Consider the following 16,820-nt stretch of genomic DNA (forward strand, 5'->3'; position numbering starts at 1 on the left):
TTGGTACCATACTCTGCTTATACTTTCTACCTGAATTAGCAAGTTAATCTGCAGCATTTGCTTCCCTGCAGGCTGCAGATGTCAACTTAAAATCTTCAAAATGACAATGAATGCCGCATATTTCTTCGAGCGGACTTTCTAAACCTGCTGGCCAGCAAGTTCTCCTGTTAGATAGTTCACAATAATTAGTGCATTCAGATTCAATCCATAATTCTTTATAATCCCAGATTGACTGAACACAATGCAAATATGTCAGTCCTCGAATAATTGATATATATTTATAATACATAATCAATTCCATAGATAGAACCAAGTAAAGAACTTCATAGAAAGAAAGCCTTTAGAATAATAGATGCACTATTTCTACTTTGTACAAATTCTCTTTTACCATGTTCAATGTATAACTACTTGAAACAGTACTGATTACAATAAATTCCAGACCCTAGGTTAAGGCCAGCAAATGCACCACATTAACAATTAAAATTTAATATAAAGAACAACATCATCATCAGTGAATTTACATTTTCATCCAAAAGAATGATGTCCACAAATGCGAAGTGTACACCACATAATGGGATCTCGTCACATCATTGTTCTCACATGAATATATATATATATATATATATATATATATATCATCTTTTCCCTGGTGAAAGAGTCAGCTTCATACCATCTGAGATTCCTTTTATCCATCTGAAGATGGAAATCATCAAGAGGACAAGACCGTAACTTCATCAGGCATATATATAATAGGGCTGAGTCCTAGCTACTGCAAAGACGGAAACTTTCCCTGGAAAAAACCTGACAATTTAAAGATCCACTTTACTCTTAACGACCAGAAAAGGAAAAATTTTACCTCTTAATATCACTTCCAAGTCCAACAATGACTGGCCACAATCAAAAAAGGGCAGAGAAAGATCCAACTGTGGCAAATGATATTTTTCCCCTTTTATTTAACTACTATAAATAATCCTTCAATTTATTGGTCATACAAAAAGAATGCTATAATGCAATGACCTGTGCTATAAGAACTAATTTGTACAATTTGCTGTATAAACCTACTTCTTTTTGTCTCTTCCTCTACATTCATTCCCACGCTTTGGGGCTTATGATTCTGAGTCCATGGAAAAAGTTTCATTGCTGTATTAAGATAGCTGCAAAACTGGTTAAACACTCTCCCAGAAATTTAGCCTCAATTTAAGCTATCTCACTCTCCGTAACTCCAGCCATCAGGTGAGACTGGTGAGACTGTCACTACTGCATGTCTTTCCCTCCTGCCTCAGCCATCTAGAAAACACAAACTAGGCTATTTCAAGCCAAATAAAAAATTACAGGAATCTGCCCTTGATCCTTAAAGCTTTGTTGCTACAAAAACTTTTAAGCAGCGAACCCGGTCAACCACTGCTCTCAAAAGTCTCACCATCTTGCTGCCCAATTCTCTGCTTTGCGGCTCTCCGACAAAAATCAGATTGCTGTTGTTTCTTCCTCATGTAGTCCTTCAGATGCCTAAAATTACAGGAAAACATCACCCAGTTCATCAGAAAACAGTTCAAGAGAAAGCAGCAAATCAGGAACTGAAAAACACACATACTTGCAACGTGGCACACGGCATTCTAACTTCTTGCAAACACTTGCATGTTTTTGCAGAAGATACCAAACCTTGTTGCAGGGTATGCAACCTCCACTGGCATGTGTTTTGCATTCCCTACTATGGTGGAAGAGTTGTTTGATTTTGCAACAAGATGGATATGAGCAATGAGGATCAGGGCATTCAGAGGCATGCACCAAAACATTAAGCACATTCTGCTCAGAAACAGGTATATTGTCAGGAGACCACACAAAGCTGTCTTAGTAGACAAGAGGAATTCCCATGACACCAAATGTATTAATATGATGACATTCCAAGAATAATTTCCAGTATCTATCTAAAGTACAAGTTTAACACCTCATTCAAAAAGAGTGGAATAGCAGGTTGTTGAAGAGATTGAACAACAAATTCAAGACCACAAACACTTCTATGCATATGAAAGGGCAATAGAGTTTCACCTTTGGATTTTCTCCTTGACCACATTCCCCAGATCGTGGGAAATTGTTCTTTAGTTAAATAAAAATGATTTTAAATGAAAATTAGTTTTACATGTCAGGTATGCATAAGGCAAGGTTTGAAACAGGGGCTAAGGCCCCCAGGCTGTAGATTTTAAGCAGAAGGGATGAGCAGTGACAATACGTCCATGTACATTTTTGTTACGCATATCTTTTGATTCGCTATTGGGCTTCTACCCCCCTGTTCATGCCAATAACATCATATCATGGGCACATATTTAACATCTAAACTAGAAAACTAGAAGACATTGGTTTTAAGATTTATGTTATTATTCAATTTTTATTTTAATTTTCTTTAATAGTTTTTTGGACAAAGTTTCTTTAAATAGATCTACAAAGTTTCAAAGCAGCAGCTCAGAGGCTTTAATTCCATAAAACTTCGGTGAGAATGAGAAGAAATGGATGCACTTATTTATCCGCAAAAGCAATATCTCAATATACACTTAGGTTTGACCAAAGACATACAAATGCATGAGTATATCAGAAACAATGTATTAAGATGCATCATATGCAAATATACAACAGCTAAACATTTTCCTTTGGTTAAACTATTGCTAAACTCAATCTTCACGAATTCCAATTTCAAAATGTTCCAAACAGGAAATACCAAAAAAACATCCGAATGACTCTGCTTGAATTATATAGGTATTTCGATATTTGCTCAACTCACAGTCTTACTTGGATTGAGGATACTTATATTTTGGTCTAAGCGCATATCAATTATCAGCTAATTTATCTAGGTAAAATGCATAACTTGGGCTAGTTTCCACAAATGATGAACCATTGAAATCTGAAAACTACAAGAAACACTTTAAGGGTTTAAAGCATCAAAATTATTAAAAAAAGAAAGTTGCAGAATAACAGATCAAGAGGCCCATTAAAAAGTCCTATTTAGAACCAATTTGTTCATTGCTCATGGAAACCAAATCAGGTGGCTGCCTTATGATTATATCTTGGAAACCAGATTTATTTCAAGTTTTCAACATAATAAGATAAAGATAATACCTGCAAAGCCAGTTTCTTCTGAGCCCCTTTCTTCTGGAGCTTGCCACTGTCAGCCATGGTGGCATGACTTATCAATTTATGAACATGGCAGGCAGCTCCTTCCCGCTGATAGCAAGAATCACATAAATCATAATCAGGGCAGGTCATGCAATGCCAGCTCCGAGCTGTATCTATGTCACCATGACAGACAGTGCATGAGGATGCAAGAGCAGGTGCAGCAGGAGTATGCAGGTGATAGAGGATCATCATTGTTGAATGCTTTGCCCGGCGGAGGGTATCAAATTGGTATTGGTTGCCTTGACAAAGACTCAGAAACACAGTTCTAGTGTCAAAAAATTCGCTCGGTATTATTACATCTTTATCATCTGTATCTGGACGAGCCTTTTCCACCTCAACCTGAAATAATCATACAGAATAAGAAAAACTAGAACTGGTGCAATTACAAGATGCAACAGCATTTAGGTGCTCACTAATTCAAAGGAGTGCTTTTCCCTTGCAGTAACAGGGTGCCTATCCTTCTTTTCAAGATTCTGCTCTATGCAGTGGCACCTGCATGAAATGAAAATCAGTGATGAGAGCTGTTAAACATTAGCCTGAAATACAGACGAAAGAGATGGAAAGAGTGCAATCTCTACCCTAGGTTATAAAAACTTAGTGCAGTATAATTTAACTGCATTTCAGCAGTGACAGTTCTAAATTTCTCATCCAAACATAAAGTCTAATCATGTATCTTGAAATTAATCAGTTACATAATGGAAGTACTATGCTGTACCTCACTTTTCCAAGTACCAACATGCAACCGCACAGAAGATATGAACCTTGTCAGAGATAAGGAAATATGCCTAGCAATATGATCCTTCTCTTATATAGACAATGTTGGGTTACTTTCATAATGAACAATAGAAATGTTTCTGAGCATCTCAAGCACAGCCACGCGTTTGTTCATCCAGATGAATATTGATATTCCTAACTTGACACGCACAATATACAGAAATACAAAAATAAAACATACTATATTGCCTAGTAACAACATTCTTTGATTTATTGAAGAAGTTGTGCTCAAATTATTTGCAAGTGGTTTCACGATTTTATGCTAATCCATAAAATCTATTGAGTTCTCAAAATATTGCAATTAATCCCTTGTTTTATATAAATATTTCCATCAAAATGCCAAGAACGATTTTGAACCTATTATTGATCTTTGAGTCTTCAATGTCAATCTCTGATATGTTGCCAAGTTAATCATTTTTTGCCTTTAGTGGTTTATTCCCAGTCTAAAATTTATTAGAAACTATACTATGATGGCACATCTCCGCTTAATGGGAGAACCTTTTCAATACTTGATTTTTCTTTTGTTTGACTGGCCTTTTGTAGCTGATTCTTTTTTTTCCTTTTTGCAAGGATGATATCGTATCTTTACTAGTCTCCCAATATCCATTAACTAAGTCCCTCCCACCAATAGGTATTCCATTTTTGTTTTTCCATGTTTTTCTCCCTAAAGATGTTCTCTTGCTCTTGCTTCTACCTTGGCAAGGAGCTTAGTCCAAATGAACTCAATAATTTAAAGAGTTCTGAATCCCAAAAATGTGCCTAATCTCCCAAAGAATCCCTGTCATAACATAATATAAAAAGGAAAAAATCTCTCTCACCTATGGGATCATCGCTACTCATCTTTATCCCAAGTGCGTAGCACATGCCAGCCACTAGCTAAATCGAAAAGGAAAAAAAAATGCATATAGTAAAGATATTTAAAAATTGATCACCAGTCAGAATTAAAAAGCTACAAGGATTAATATAATCATGAAAAGAAGCCAGGTCAATAAATCCCATGTTGACAAAAGCATAGAACAGGTCTCTGAACTTGAGGATACTATAGGCACTCTTGAGGCAGGCCTGATTGTAGTGCATAACATTATTCTACTTGATGAGGGTGCCAACTAGTGCAGTTGGTAAAGTCACTGGAGGTTGGTTCCAATGACCAAGATTTGAGCCCCAACCTCACCCCAATTTTGGCCAGGTTTTCTCCTATTCTAGTTCATTAAAAAAACATTATTCTGCTTGATCTTAATGAAGAAGTATCAGCATATGCACTAACTGTGGCTTGTGTTTGCTCCTTCCGCTTCGAAGTGTACCTATTCTCTTCAAACACCCCTCTTGAAGAATCCCGATCCACACCATCTTCTTAAACAATCGGTAGATGACTTTGGTTTATCCTTAAAAAAGAAGATGAATTGCCAAGTGTTTGATGACTACACTTGATGATCTAAGCTCTATTAACCAGCCCTACACCTAGGCTCAGGATTAACAGTAAAGCCACTCCTAGGCAGGATTATCACATAAGCACCTAATTACCATCACAATCTCCCCACTCCACACAGACCTAGCTTTCACTCCCAACAGCTTCCCATGGCTCCCCATTTCTCATCTTTTTTGTCTACCTTCAAATCACAGGGTTAAGTATGAAAGCTGATGCAATTGTCAATGTTGAACACTACATCCCAAAAATTTGAATTTTTATTAAATCATGCAATAAACTATTTAAGATCACAAAAATTCCGTTAAAACATCCAAACAAAACCTTGCATTTGTGGGCCAATGCAACAAAAGAGAAATTAATGGCATTTATCATATCAAAAATTAAAAGGATTGGGCTCAAGAGACTGTACAAACATATCTAGCCATGGATAATATCACAACCTACATTTGTGAAAGTTCCCTTAAAAAAATCCACTATAGCTAAAAAGAAATCAAGAGCATGGAACTTCTGTTTTTGAGCAAAGCATAAGGACACAAAATATACTTACTGTTCACAAAGTTGAAAGTTCTTGCAAACAGTGCAAACCCATTGTTTCCCAGACACAACAGGCTGACAGCAATGCTTGCAAGTATGCTGCAAATAGACCATTATGAAGTCTTCCTTCATGGGGCGGATGATTTCTCCAAGCTGATGAATACATGAGGTAGTAATAGTATGTAATTAGTAATAATAGGAAGATATGAAGTTGGTTAGAATCTCAAAATCATATGGACAGATATGAAACAGAAATCCATTGCAATATATCCTCCAAGTTCAGAAAAAGAAAATCAGATGTCATGAATAATAAGCACATTTAGCAAGAAATGACACTGAAAAAAGATACTGTGATGGAGTACAAACTGAAATGGTATGAGAATCTAACATGAAGCTAAAGGAAGCCACGGCAACAAAGGTGGACTCAGATTTGTGCACACAAAATGGAAAGAGAAGACCAGAGAAAGACCTAAATAGAAGTTAGGATTTGAAAAGGCTTGACTGATAGATGATGTAACCCTTGCTAAGCTAGTGTAATGAAAGTGGATAAGCCTCGTTGTTTGTGTTTGCAGACAAATTAATCATTATATAATTTAAGACCAATATCAACCCTTGAGGGAATAAGCTAAATTTGACGTTGAAAACCTCTAAAAACAAGACTTCAGCAACAGCCACAACCAACAAAATTTAAGACAACATACTTGACATGAACCTGTAAATTGAAGTAATAACAAAAGAAACTCAAAGATTAAAGGAAAAAAACTACTTGGTGCATTAGAAGAGTATCCTTAGAATTTCCAATTGGAGAATCACGTCTGGCAGCCCTTAGCGCCCTTTCAATTGCTGCCTTAGTCCCTTTCTTTTGTGAAACACTCTCATCTTCTCTCTGGAGGAGTACGTCTGCTTCTCCTGGCCAGTAATCACTATCAAAATATGGCAAACGAACTGCACTAACTTTGGCCTTACATTCACTGGCAGGTACAAAAAATTGGTCATATAGATTGCTGTGCTCCATAACAACATTCTGCTTTGTAGCCTTCCTTATCATTGTCTGGTACCTGAAGATGATCAGAAATAGATTAAGCCAAACAGAACAGTACAAAACTAAGCATGAGGATTTACATGTCCAAGGCTCACCATTCTCGAAGTTTATCAGATTTAGGCATCTTCTGTATCATAGGATGGCAGTAAAGAATATAATCATCCCGCTTCAGAGATGGACAAACCCAAATATGGCAGCTAGTAAACCCTCGTTTCTTGCAGTAATCGAGATACCCTATCTGACAAAAGAGAAATATATGATCATATCAGCCTTCTTTCTCACATAAAAGCTTCTCTTTTAATAGAAAGGATAAAAGAAGAGTTACAGTCTAGATTTGCAAGGCTGCACAGTATAATCTATCCATACCAAAATTTCATGATAAACAAAGGTTCGTAGTGCCTCTCCAGTCACAGCTGTTATTTTAGGCCTAAAATATTTGACAGAATCTATGTACGAAATGCACACACGCCTTTGGTTTGGGCATGCACATTCAGATCCATATTCTTGAACATACATGCCAAAGAGACAAACATCTGCACCTTCAATCTTCTGAAACAATAGAATGGCCTGAAAAGGAACACAAAAAAAGAATAAGCTTCACATGGCTTATATAAGCACTATCAATCTATCCTAATTACATGATAACAATAGCAACTTGCACAAAAAGGAAAACATATGCAAGGATAACTGCTTTAGGATCTACACCTTCGACTTGTAAGGAAATTCTGCAGGGTACTTTTCTTCTTTAAAAAGCTCATGAAAATGTCGTTTCACTTCTAATCTCTTGTCAACTGATGACACCACTCTAACAGTAAGACCCTCAGCTCCTGGTACCTGATATGATAAGATAAATTACAATCAACCCCAATCAACTATCGCTATTTCTTGGTTTCAGAACCATGTTGATATTTTATATGTGCAGTCCATGCATTATAATATCAAATTCAGAAATATGTTCCCACATCATGTCATGCAATCTAAGAATGTGAGAAATCCAGTGGGTTGCAGAAGCTGACAATGGCAGTCATAATGCTGAATTATTAAACAGAAACCATTGCTCTATTTATAATATTTCATCGTATCTTGAGAATGTTATGTGATAACAGTTTACTAAACATTGAGAGTTTGAGCAGATGAGAGTACTAATATTAAGCAGAGGTCCCAACAAACTTCAATAAGCCTGAGAAACAGAGCTGAATTAGTGATCATCAATTTATTTTGCAACTGCATTCAGAACCTAAAAACATAAGTTTATACTGCATAAAGGAAAAGGGAAGAAAAAATTCCTGGAAATGCTCATCTTGATGAGAAACTTAGACTATAGAAAACCTCAGCATAGTTTTTACTTACTGGGCGTTCTTCTTTGCGCACTTTCAGTGAGGTTCACTGTTCTACATGAGGCAGCAGTTGAATGTTCAATTGACTAAAATCTCAAAACTTCTAATTGTAAGTCAATAATTTTATTATTTTTAACAGTGCAATTTATTTATAATGTAATTCAGTATTGTTTGTCACCCATATAATATTCAAGCTGGCATTGCAACTAGACAAATATATCATGGTGGACCTTCTTTAAGCCTAATCCTTAGCATGACCATGCAGAGGGGAGAGAGACTAAGTAGTAGAAACATTCTAGGCGTCAACCAAAAAGATCCAGACCAAAAGCAAATATTGGAAGGCCTTATTTTCTACCAATCAAACATGTCCAATAGCAAATCTCTTTTTTTCACAAAAAAAATACAGAACTAAATAATTGCAGCTACGGGGACTGATTCCGCTCCCCCACCTTTATGCACTCTTATTCCTTTTGACTCTGATGGTAGAACTCATGGCAGGTTGACGTGAGCTGCCGTAGTACCGAAAAAAAATTAAAAAAAAATAACTGCAGCTAAGTTATGATCAATATATGCATCCAAAGGTAGCCTGCAGTAGCAAAGGCAACAAATAGTAACCACTGTGATAATTTTAGAAGTTTTGTTTACATTCATCCTGATATCCTACATATACATATTTCACCCATAAACACATCAAAGGGTCGCAACAAGTGGATGTGAGGAGGTATCTGCAAAATGTGGATCCATAGCAAATGATAAAGGAGCAATATGATGTAAACGCTTACCTCATCAAAATTCTTCCCCAAATTATTTGCCCTTTCTTGTCGTTCTTCTTTAAGGCGCCTACAAAGCCATTGCTCTATATGGTCGCTCAGCATCGTTGTTGGCAAGTCCTTTGCCCCAGGAACCACACTTGGTGGCAAGGGCTCTCGTTCACCGCTTTCTATTTCCCGTAAGGAGCAATTTGGGCAAGTGTACTCAGCTTGCCGTGCTTCCTTCCTTTGGCCATTGAAAAGAACACATATTTGATGTTGCCAAGCTTGGCACTTATCACATTGGACCCACTGAAGAATGCATTAACAGAGAAAACATTAGGGATGCATTTTATACAAATAACAAATAATTCTAGCATAACAAAATGAGAGGCCCTTACCCATTCAGTTTCAGCATAATTCCACTTCTTCTCCAGCTTAAACTTTGGAATATCTTCTCCACCAACCTTAACATTCTCAACAGAACTGTTGTAGCATTTGCTACAAAAAGAGATCCTCACATCACTTCCAAATGTCATGTTATTGATATTTCTCAAAGAATAATACACTCTTTTAGGATTAATTTTCTTAGAACATGATGCACAATATCTAAAAGGCAGTTCAAAAAGAAGCTTGTCCATCCCACACAAGCTGCATAAGTTCTGATCCGCTAGGCGTTCCACTCCTTCGACTTTTTCTGCATTTGCTTTGCTCTGAAAGAAAATGAACTGGATAGTGAAAAATGCAAGGAATTGCACAAACAGTAGCATAAAGCCAGCAAAATGGAAGTAATGCCTACAGCATCATGGAAACTCTACATGCACAAATGCAGGAAAAATGAAGAAAGTATTTCACTCAACAAATCAACAAAAACAAGAGCCATTAATTAGATAACATGAAAAAGTTGAAGGGAGTTGAGCAATAGAGAGGAACTCTATATTCTAGTTTTGGTTATAGTTTATATTCTTGATGGCAAGCTGGACTCATGGCAATCATAAAAGCACCATGGTGAGCACATGCATTATAGGCTATAGCCATAACATATTATGGAAATATCTATTGTGTAACATACATTTTAGACTATTTATATTCAAATCTTTGTTTTATTAGCATGTAATATTGCAAACAAACCTTAAAATTTAAGAGTTGCAATCATGGAAAGTCCTTGCAGATAATTGTTGGAGTCTTTAAGCTCATTGAAAATATGCCTGATGTATCATGCGAAGTAGGTTTCAAGAATGACAAAAAAAAATTAGCTCAAAATGATGCCATAGAATGCTAGCTATTGTATGAGAGAAAAATAATGGTGGTGGATTGGCAAGAGCAATTGTTATTGTTTGGTAGAAGACGCTTTGGTTACTACCACTAGGGAATCTAGAAGGAAACCAAGAGACTTTTGAGTTATAATTTATATCTGCCATGGAGATTTAATGAGTTAGAAAGTAAGAACGCATTTTCCATCAATGTTTAATCAGGCCAACCTCATTGTGGATAAGACTAAAATCATCCCAATCAAAGTTCAAGTATCTAAGAAGTCTTTGACTGGATACAGACTAATGCACCTTCGTGCTCGACCTAAACAGTCAACTCTTGTTTAAATCCTTCTGACAGCCAATTCTGTCCGTCATTTGATGATCACAAGTAAATGTAGATTATAATCTTTCCATGCATCTTTCTGATGCAGCAAATAAATAAAATTTATAGCATGAGATGTTCTTATAAATAAAATTTATAACATGAGATGTTCTAATTAAGTAAAATACCTACAATTAGAAATGAAAAAAAAAAGTCCCCAGCTCACAAGCATGTAGAACACTAATCTAGCTTCAGAATTTTAGAACTTACCCGACCAATGCATTGCTCAAGACTCCTGATATGCTCCCTAATTTGTTCAGGAGTGAATGTATCAAGTAGTGAAACACCTTCTGTCTTTGGCTTTATCAGCTTTGTTCCAATCACATCAACAACTGATGATGTAGCAACCTTACTCTTCACCTCCTGCTCAACCTTACCAGCCTCAACCTGAACCTCCATGTCATCTTGTTCACAACAAGAAACAATCTGTGCTGCACTAACAGGCTCAACACCAGAATGTACCTTAGCAGCCACCTCAGGGTCATCAACATTGGTCTCACAAAATTTTGCCTGTTTTTCCAGTGAGGATGTTGCCGACGTCTGTGATACCAGCCTTGCACTCTCAGTACCTGTAGTGATACTATTAACAGACATGTTCGCATCATGGAATGCTTGAAGCACCCCTTGGGGAGATTGTTGGGTGCAACCCATGACTGGTGATACCAACTGAGAAGTTTCACTTTGCCTAGAATAAGAGAGAGAAGGCTCCTCTGTCTTGGCCCGTTTCAATGAAGGTTGCTTATACTCTATTGTACCAACAGTGGGAAAAGCAGTCTTTAACACCGTGATAGCACCATTAACTGTATCCGGTGAAAATGTTTTCAATCTTATTCTAACAGGACTGCAAGTGCGGCATGAATTTTCACGGCACTCTCTGTAGTGATCAAACAATCTGTTATATTTAACGCATTGCATTGCACAGTGAATGTCGTTGCACTTTAAAATGTGGCTAAGGTTCCGTTTCATTAACATGCACGAATGAATTTTGCATTGTTTTTCTTGACCCGAACAAGTCATCACATGTTCGTATAGAAGGAGAATTTTGTGAACCTTATGATACTTCCCATCCCCTTGTGCAAATTTAGATTGACAGTCAGCCGCAACCCCATTAGAAGCAGAAAGCTGAAATCTTGTAGGTTTCTCGATAGAAGATTGGGGAAGTTGTTGCCCAGTTACATCCTGTTCTATCAGAGGTTGAAGTGGCAACTGTCCTGGTAAAATGTAACCGTTCATCTGAACTGGTCCATTGAGAGAGCTTTCTGACTGAAAATACTGATCCTTTTGAAAAAGCTGAAGCTGATCAAATTGCTTTTGCGGCAGATGAGACCATTGACAGGACTGTTGGGTGCCCTTATTTACTTGCTTATTTTGAAGTAGATGCCCCTGTTGTGAAGGATGTGATTGAGTACCCCTATGAAATGATTGAACAAGGCTTTGGGATACTGGTAGCACCTGATGCAAAGTCTGCAGATCTGAATGAGAATACGCACCTGCAGAGTTTGCTGCCAACTGAGATTGCATACATGCCGGGTTCATTATTTCAGAATTCCCACTCAAACCAAATGATGATGGAAGCATATAGGACATTCCAGAAGAAGATGATTTCCTATCAGGCATCACATGCATATCACCTGGCAACTCAAGTCAAGAAATTAAATTAGAGATATGAAGACTCCAGATAGAATTCATTGGTTTTAACTGTTGCATATCTGATTGAAATCCAGCTATGGATTGCTTGGAAACATACCATAGAAATGGGACTCCATGCATCCTTCAGATATTGCTGCTCCATCATTTGCTTCAACAGCATTTATGGGAAGAGCAAGTCCAGCATTGAGAAGTTCATTAGCAATTCCATATGAAGGAATCTGACACATGCTGGACCATGTTTTATCACCATTACTATTTAATAGATGGTTGTTGTGGCCTCCAGTATACTGCTCTGGTGACATCACAGCATCATTATTGGAATGCCTACCCCCAATACCATGTCTAGATGATACGGACACTGGTTGGGGAATGTGAGATCCTGGTATACGTTCTGGCCACGATATAGCATTCCCGCCACAACCAAGTGAAACATTGGCAACTATGCGATGGTGTTCATTAGGTAGATATCCTGCAGAAATCAATTTTGTGATTGCAAAGTTAGAATAATACTGAGAATTTAATAAAATAATTGTTATTCTGTTCAACTCACTGTGAGACGCAGATAAGCGATTGTCAAGCACTGAGCTGGTAAACAGATTGGTGTTCAGTAAGGAACTATGAACTGTGTTAGATGCCCCTTTACCAGAATCAGTATTTAAAAAATTATTATAGAAAGGAGATGGAGAAGATGCTTCCATATTGTGTGGCACTTCTGTATTCCAAGTCATTAAGCCTATTGATGACGAAGAGACAAGGCCAGCTGCATCTTTTCTTTCATCACTGAGCAAATCATCCAGCCTATTTTCCAGTATACTCGGATTCATATGGTGCAACTGGATGTATAGAAACAAACATTGATTTGTCATATTCCAGAAGATGCAACAAGTGACTTAATTACTACAAAACTTTAAATGAATGAACTAAAATACGCAATCAAAGATTATTGCTCGCTGCTGTAAGCATAACCATGACCATGAAATCTTACTCCAATCAGCTAAAATTAGCTTTGTGTGAGTTGCATCTTATGTCTACAGTGTGTCAAAACTGTTTTCTTCTGGCTTCATTTTCAGGATGCTAGCCAGTTTAATCATATTCAAAATCATATAAAACCCTGAAACAAGAAAAATCTGTTATGCAGAAACAAAGATCTGCCTCTCCTCCCCCCGCCCTGTTGCAGTATTCCATCACCCCAGAAACAATACTACAGGGGCGTGTCATGATTCCAGATGGGTGGCTAGTCAAGTTTAGCAGATTTTATGAAGACATAGTCAAAGAAAAGAAACAAAGGTGTGACATGGTGTATAAATTCTGATTAAATTGTGACAAACCTGTGAATCAGCCTCTGCAAGAAGTTTTTCCTCCAAAATTTGAGCAAGTTTTTCTCTGTTTTCCACCCATGCAAAACTGTTTGCTTTCTGGCTTAAATATTTTAAGCTGCAAAATACAATTAACAAATGATTGAAGCATGGTAGTGAGATTCATAATGTACAAACTTTCAACTAAAAAAGTATTCCGCTATCCACAATTTAGAAACAAAAAATTCTTTTCATTTTCATGCTTGACTAGACAATTCTGTTTTGGCTACTTACATTTTCTCACGTATAATGGCACGTACTGTGGACATATCAGGATTCCTATCCTGCAAATGCAGAATATCTCCTCCAACCTGAAGAGGTTGCAACGTGGTGCCATTATGATGAAAGACAGGACCTGGCGTGCTCTGACTGTGATGATCTGAAAAATGTGTCAAGGCCCTTCCATGCGAGATCTCAGCCATCACAACTGCCTTGTCACCTAAGATGCATAGTTCATGGTATCATATCTGGATCATTCTTTTAATTAATGAAACTAGTAAAGATGGTCATACTCCTAAAGTCAATGTTATAATCAAGGGTTTAGGTCCCATAAGCAGAGTCTATCCTGGTCTGAGGCTGGACCAGTAATGGTAACAGGGCAGTCCCAAATCGGTTCAAAAAAAATAAAAAAATAAAAATTGAAATCTTGGGAGCCAGGCCATTTCTAATTCTAGGATGCAACTGTCTGGAGCCATCCCTGCACAGTACAGGACTGACCCATTCTAGATAGATCTAGGGTCCCAGATGTGTCCTAGGACCTGGTTTCTCTTCTATCCGGTACAATACTGCCAGAGCAGACAGGGATGGAAATCCTTGATGATAATGACAAGTTACATCAACCTACTTGCAGAGCAGTACACTTCTGCAGCGCTACCAGATATGGTGATGATCAACAGTCCACATGGAATTGTTAATAAAGAGGCACATTCTCTCTTCAAAAATATGTTATAAGATGATGAGCACTTAACAAACCACTGTTCATACAAATTACAAATAATTACCCTCATCACCACAGAATCCATCATCAATGGGTTATTCCAATTGAGCTTCACTATTCAAATGCAACAGATTGTGGATACATTAATTATAAACCAGAAAATATTAGCAAACCTAATTTTCAATTATTCCATCATTCCAACACTCTCCAGTTTGAAGCTTCGTTCAGTGGCTTACATTATGATGCGACTATAGGAGTCATAATTCTTGGGTCATTCCAATTGTGTTTAACTATTTTACTAACAATCTATGTGGCATGTTTATCGCAAATCAAAACAATTAGTAAATTAAATTTTGACCCTCCCATTATTCCAACACTTTATGGTTAGAAGATTTGAGTCCAATAGCTAACACCATGATATACAATTATAAAAGCGACAATTCACATGTTGGTTTCATTATTCTCAATTTTTGAACAGCGCCCAGTATTATTTTTACAACACTCTCCCATCTGAAGTTCAGTCAGTGTTCAATGGACTATGGCATCAAAACACTGCCATCAGATCCAAAATTCTAGAGTTACTCTAATGAGGTTCTCCGCTTGAAAGTAACCAAACAGGATGTATTCATTTCGTGTCTATGCAAACAGTGAAACTGCTGCACTTTCCAATTGGTCCATTTTTCCAGCGCTTTCTGATTTCAAATTCAGGAGCAATCGAACAGCTTATATCATGATGCATGGCTGTAGAACCATGATTCTAGGGTTATCAACCGGCTTGAGCCATTTTCTTAGCAACCAGCGCTAAATACATTTACATAATCAAAATAACAAATAAAACTACGCTTTCTATAGTTTGACTCTCCCGTTATTCCAACACTCTCCAGATTCAAGTTCAGATAGAATCCAATGGTACATATCATGATACTTAGTCTCTCCCATTCTTCCACCATTCCAAGTTTGATAAATTCAAGATCATACCAAACTCAGAACTCTTACCATATGCATCTCAACCGTTCAAATTAGAAAACAAGTAAAAAATTAAAAAGAAAATCAAAACTTTATCACATTACAAGATCCAGAAAAATTCAGCAGAAGTGCCCACTAAGGATTATACGAATAGGAAGCACAACATACCAGCTGAATAAGTAAACAGAATCGTTCGGTTTTTGGAGCGAAATCGAATGTGAAATCCCGCAACCATAACGAATTCGAACAAGGCACAATATCAGAATCAAAAGCATGAAATTTAACAGATAAGAATTTAAAAAAAAAATGATTCCACGAACGCTAATCTTCAAAATACCTTAGAAGAGTAGGCATGAACCGAATTAAGAACGAGATTCCTCTCCCCAACACCGGAATTAGAGTTTCGCGGAGATTAGAGGAGGAGAAGGGGTGGGGGTTTAGGGTTTAACGAACCGGTCTTCTCGCGTAGGACGCCCCGGGAAGCGCCGGCGTTATATTTATAGAGGTCGGCTTTAGGATTCGTGGAATCAGGGGCGCTGGGAGGAGCTTTAGGAGCCGTGAACAGAGGGGATCCAGCATCCTCATAACTTAAATAAGTATAATTTTGTATTAAAGTAAGATTTTTTTTTTTTTTTTTGTATTATCTAGACGTATTATCTATCCTGGAAGCATTAAATTTTTGCAAGTCTACTTGGCAGTGTCCTTTTTTTATTTTTTTTCTCTTTTTTTCTGAAAAGTAATTTTTGTTATGTTAAATTATCAGAGAACGTTGCTGGTCCAGAAGATTAAACAATTTATAACAGCTTTATGCTTTGTCTTGTGCTCATAACGGCTTGCTTCATAAAGTTGTATCAGTTAGGGAAAAAAAAGGATTGCTACTAAAAAATCTTAGATAAATTTAAACTATATAACAATATTCAAATTAAATTTTTATTGTAATAATTTTAAAGCAGCTCATGGTCCTTACAGCACTGTAAATCTCTACAAGAACATAAATTTTACCACTGAGGTTAGACGTGTGAGCAGCAATGGGTCAGCTCAACTCTTTACCATGCATACATGATTGGTATGCTGCCTCTGGGTCATCTCAATTGCAGCCAGTGCATGTATTAGCTCTAAAATTTTGACTTACTACAATTATATTTAGTTCTCTTCTACCATAGAGAATCTGCCTTCCATGCCATGGAACACTGTTGAAGTGTAGCTTATCCTGATAACAATAATAAAAATAAATTAACTAGATACTGGCA

At 37.1% G+C, this 16,820-nt stretch overlaps 1 protein-coding gene across 4 annotated transcripts; it reads right to left on the minus strand.

Moving 5' to 3' along the window:
• Positions 1–924: 924 nt before the first annotated feature.
• LOC103705832 (histone acetyltransferase HAC1-like) lies at positions 925–16,133 on the minus strand. Of its 4 annotated transcripts, none has more exons than XM_008789707.4 (17): positions 15,908–16,133; positions 13,902–14,106; positions 13,641–13,746; positions 12,863–13,145; positions 12,410–12,781; positions 10,873–12,293; positions 9,429–9,740; positions 9,061–9,339; positions 7,647–7,775; positions 7,308–7,508; positions 7,037–7,179; positions 6,666–6,957; positions 5,913–6,052; positions 3,579–3,657; positions 3,109–3,504; positions 1,592–1,803; positions 925–1,506 (listed from the first exon to the last, which is right to left on the minus strand). In XM_008789707.4, exons 2-17 carry the CDS (start codon positions 14,087–14,089, stop codon positions 1,395–1,397), a joined length of 4,665 nt encoding a protein of 1,554 aa, XP_008787929.2. In that variant the 5' UTR covers positions 14,090–14,106; positions 15,908–16,133; the 3' UTR covers positions 925–1,394. The 4 variants fall into 4 exon arrangements, with proteins under 4 accessions (XP_008787929.2, XP_088567511.1, XP_088567509.1 ...); XM_088711385.1 differs by having other exon boundaries at positions 12,863–13,423; positions 15,908–16,037; XM_088711383.1 differs by lacking the exon at positions 15,908–16,133 and adding an exon at positions 15,739–15,878.
• Positions 16,134–16,820: the final 687 nt, after the last annotated feature.

Source organism: Phoenix dactylifera, chromosome 15 (assembly GCF_051530095.1).
Source record: "Phoenix dactylifera cultivar Ajwa chromosome 15, Ajwa_hap1_PhDact_Kaust_v1.1, whole genome shotgun sequence".
Taxonomy (NCBI): Eukaryota; Viridiplantae; Streptophyta; class Magnoliopsida; order Arecales; family Arecaceae; genus Phoenix; species Phoenix dactylifera.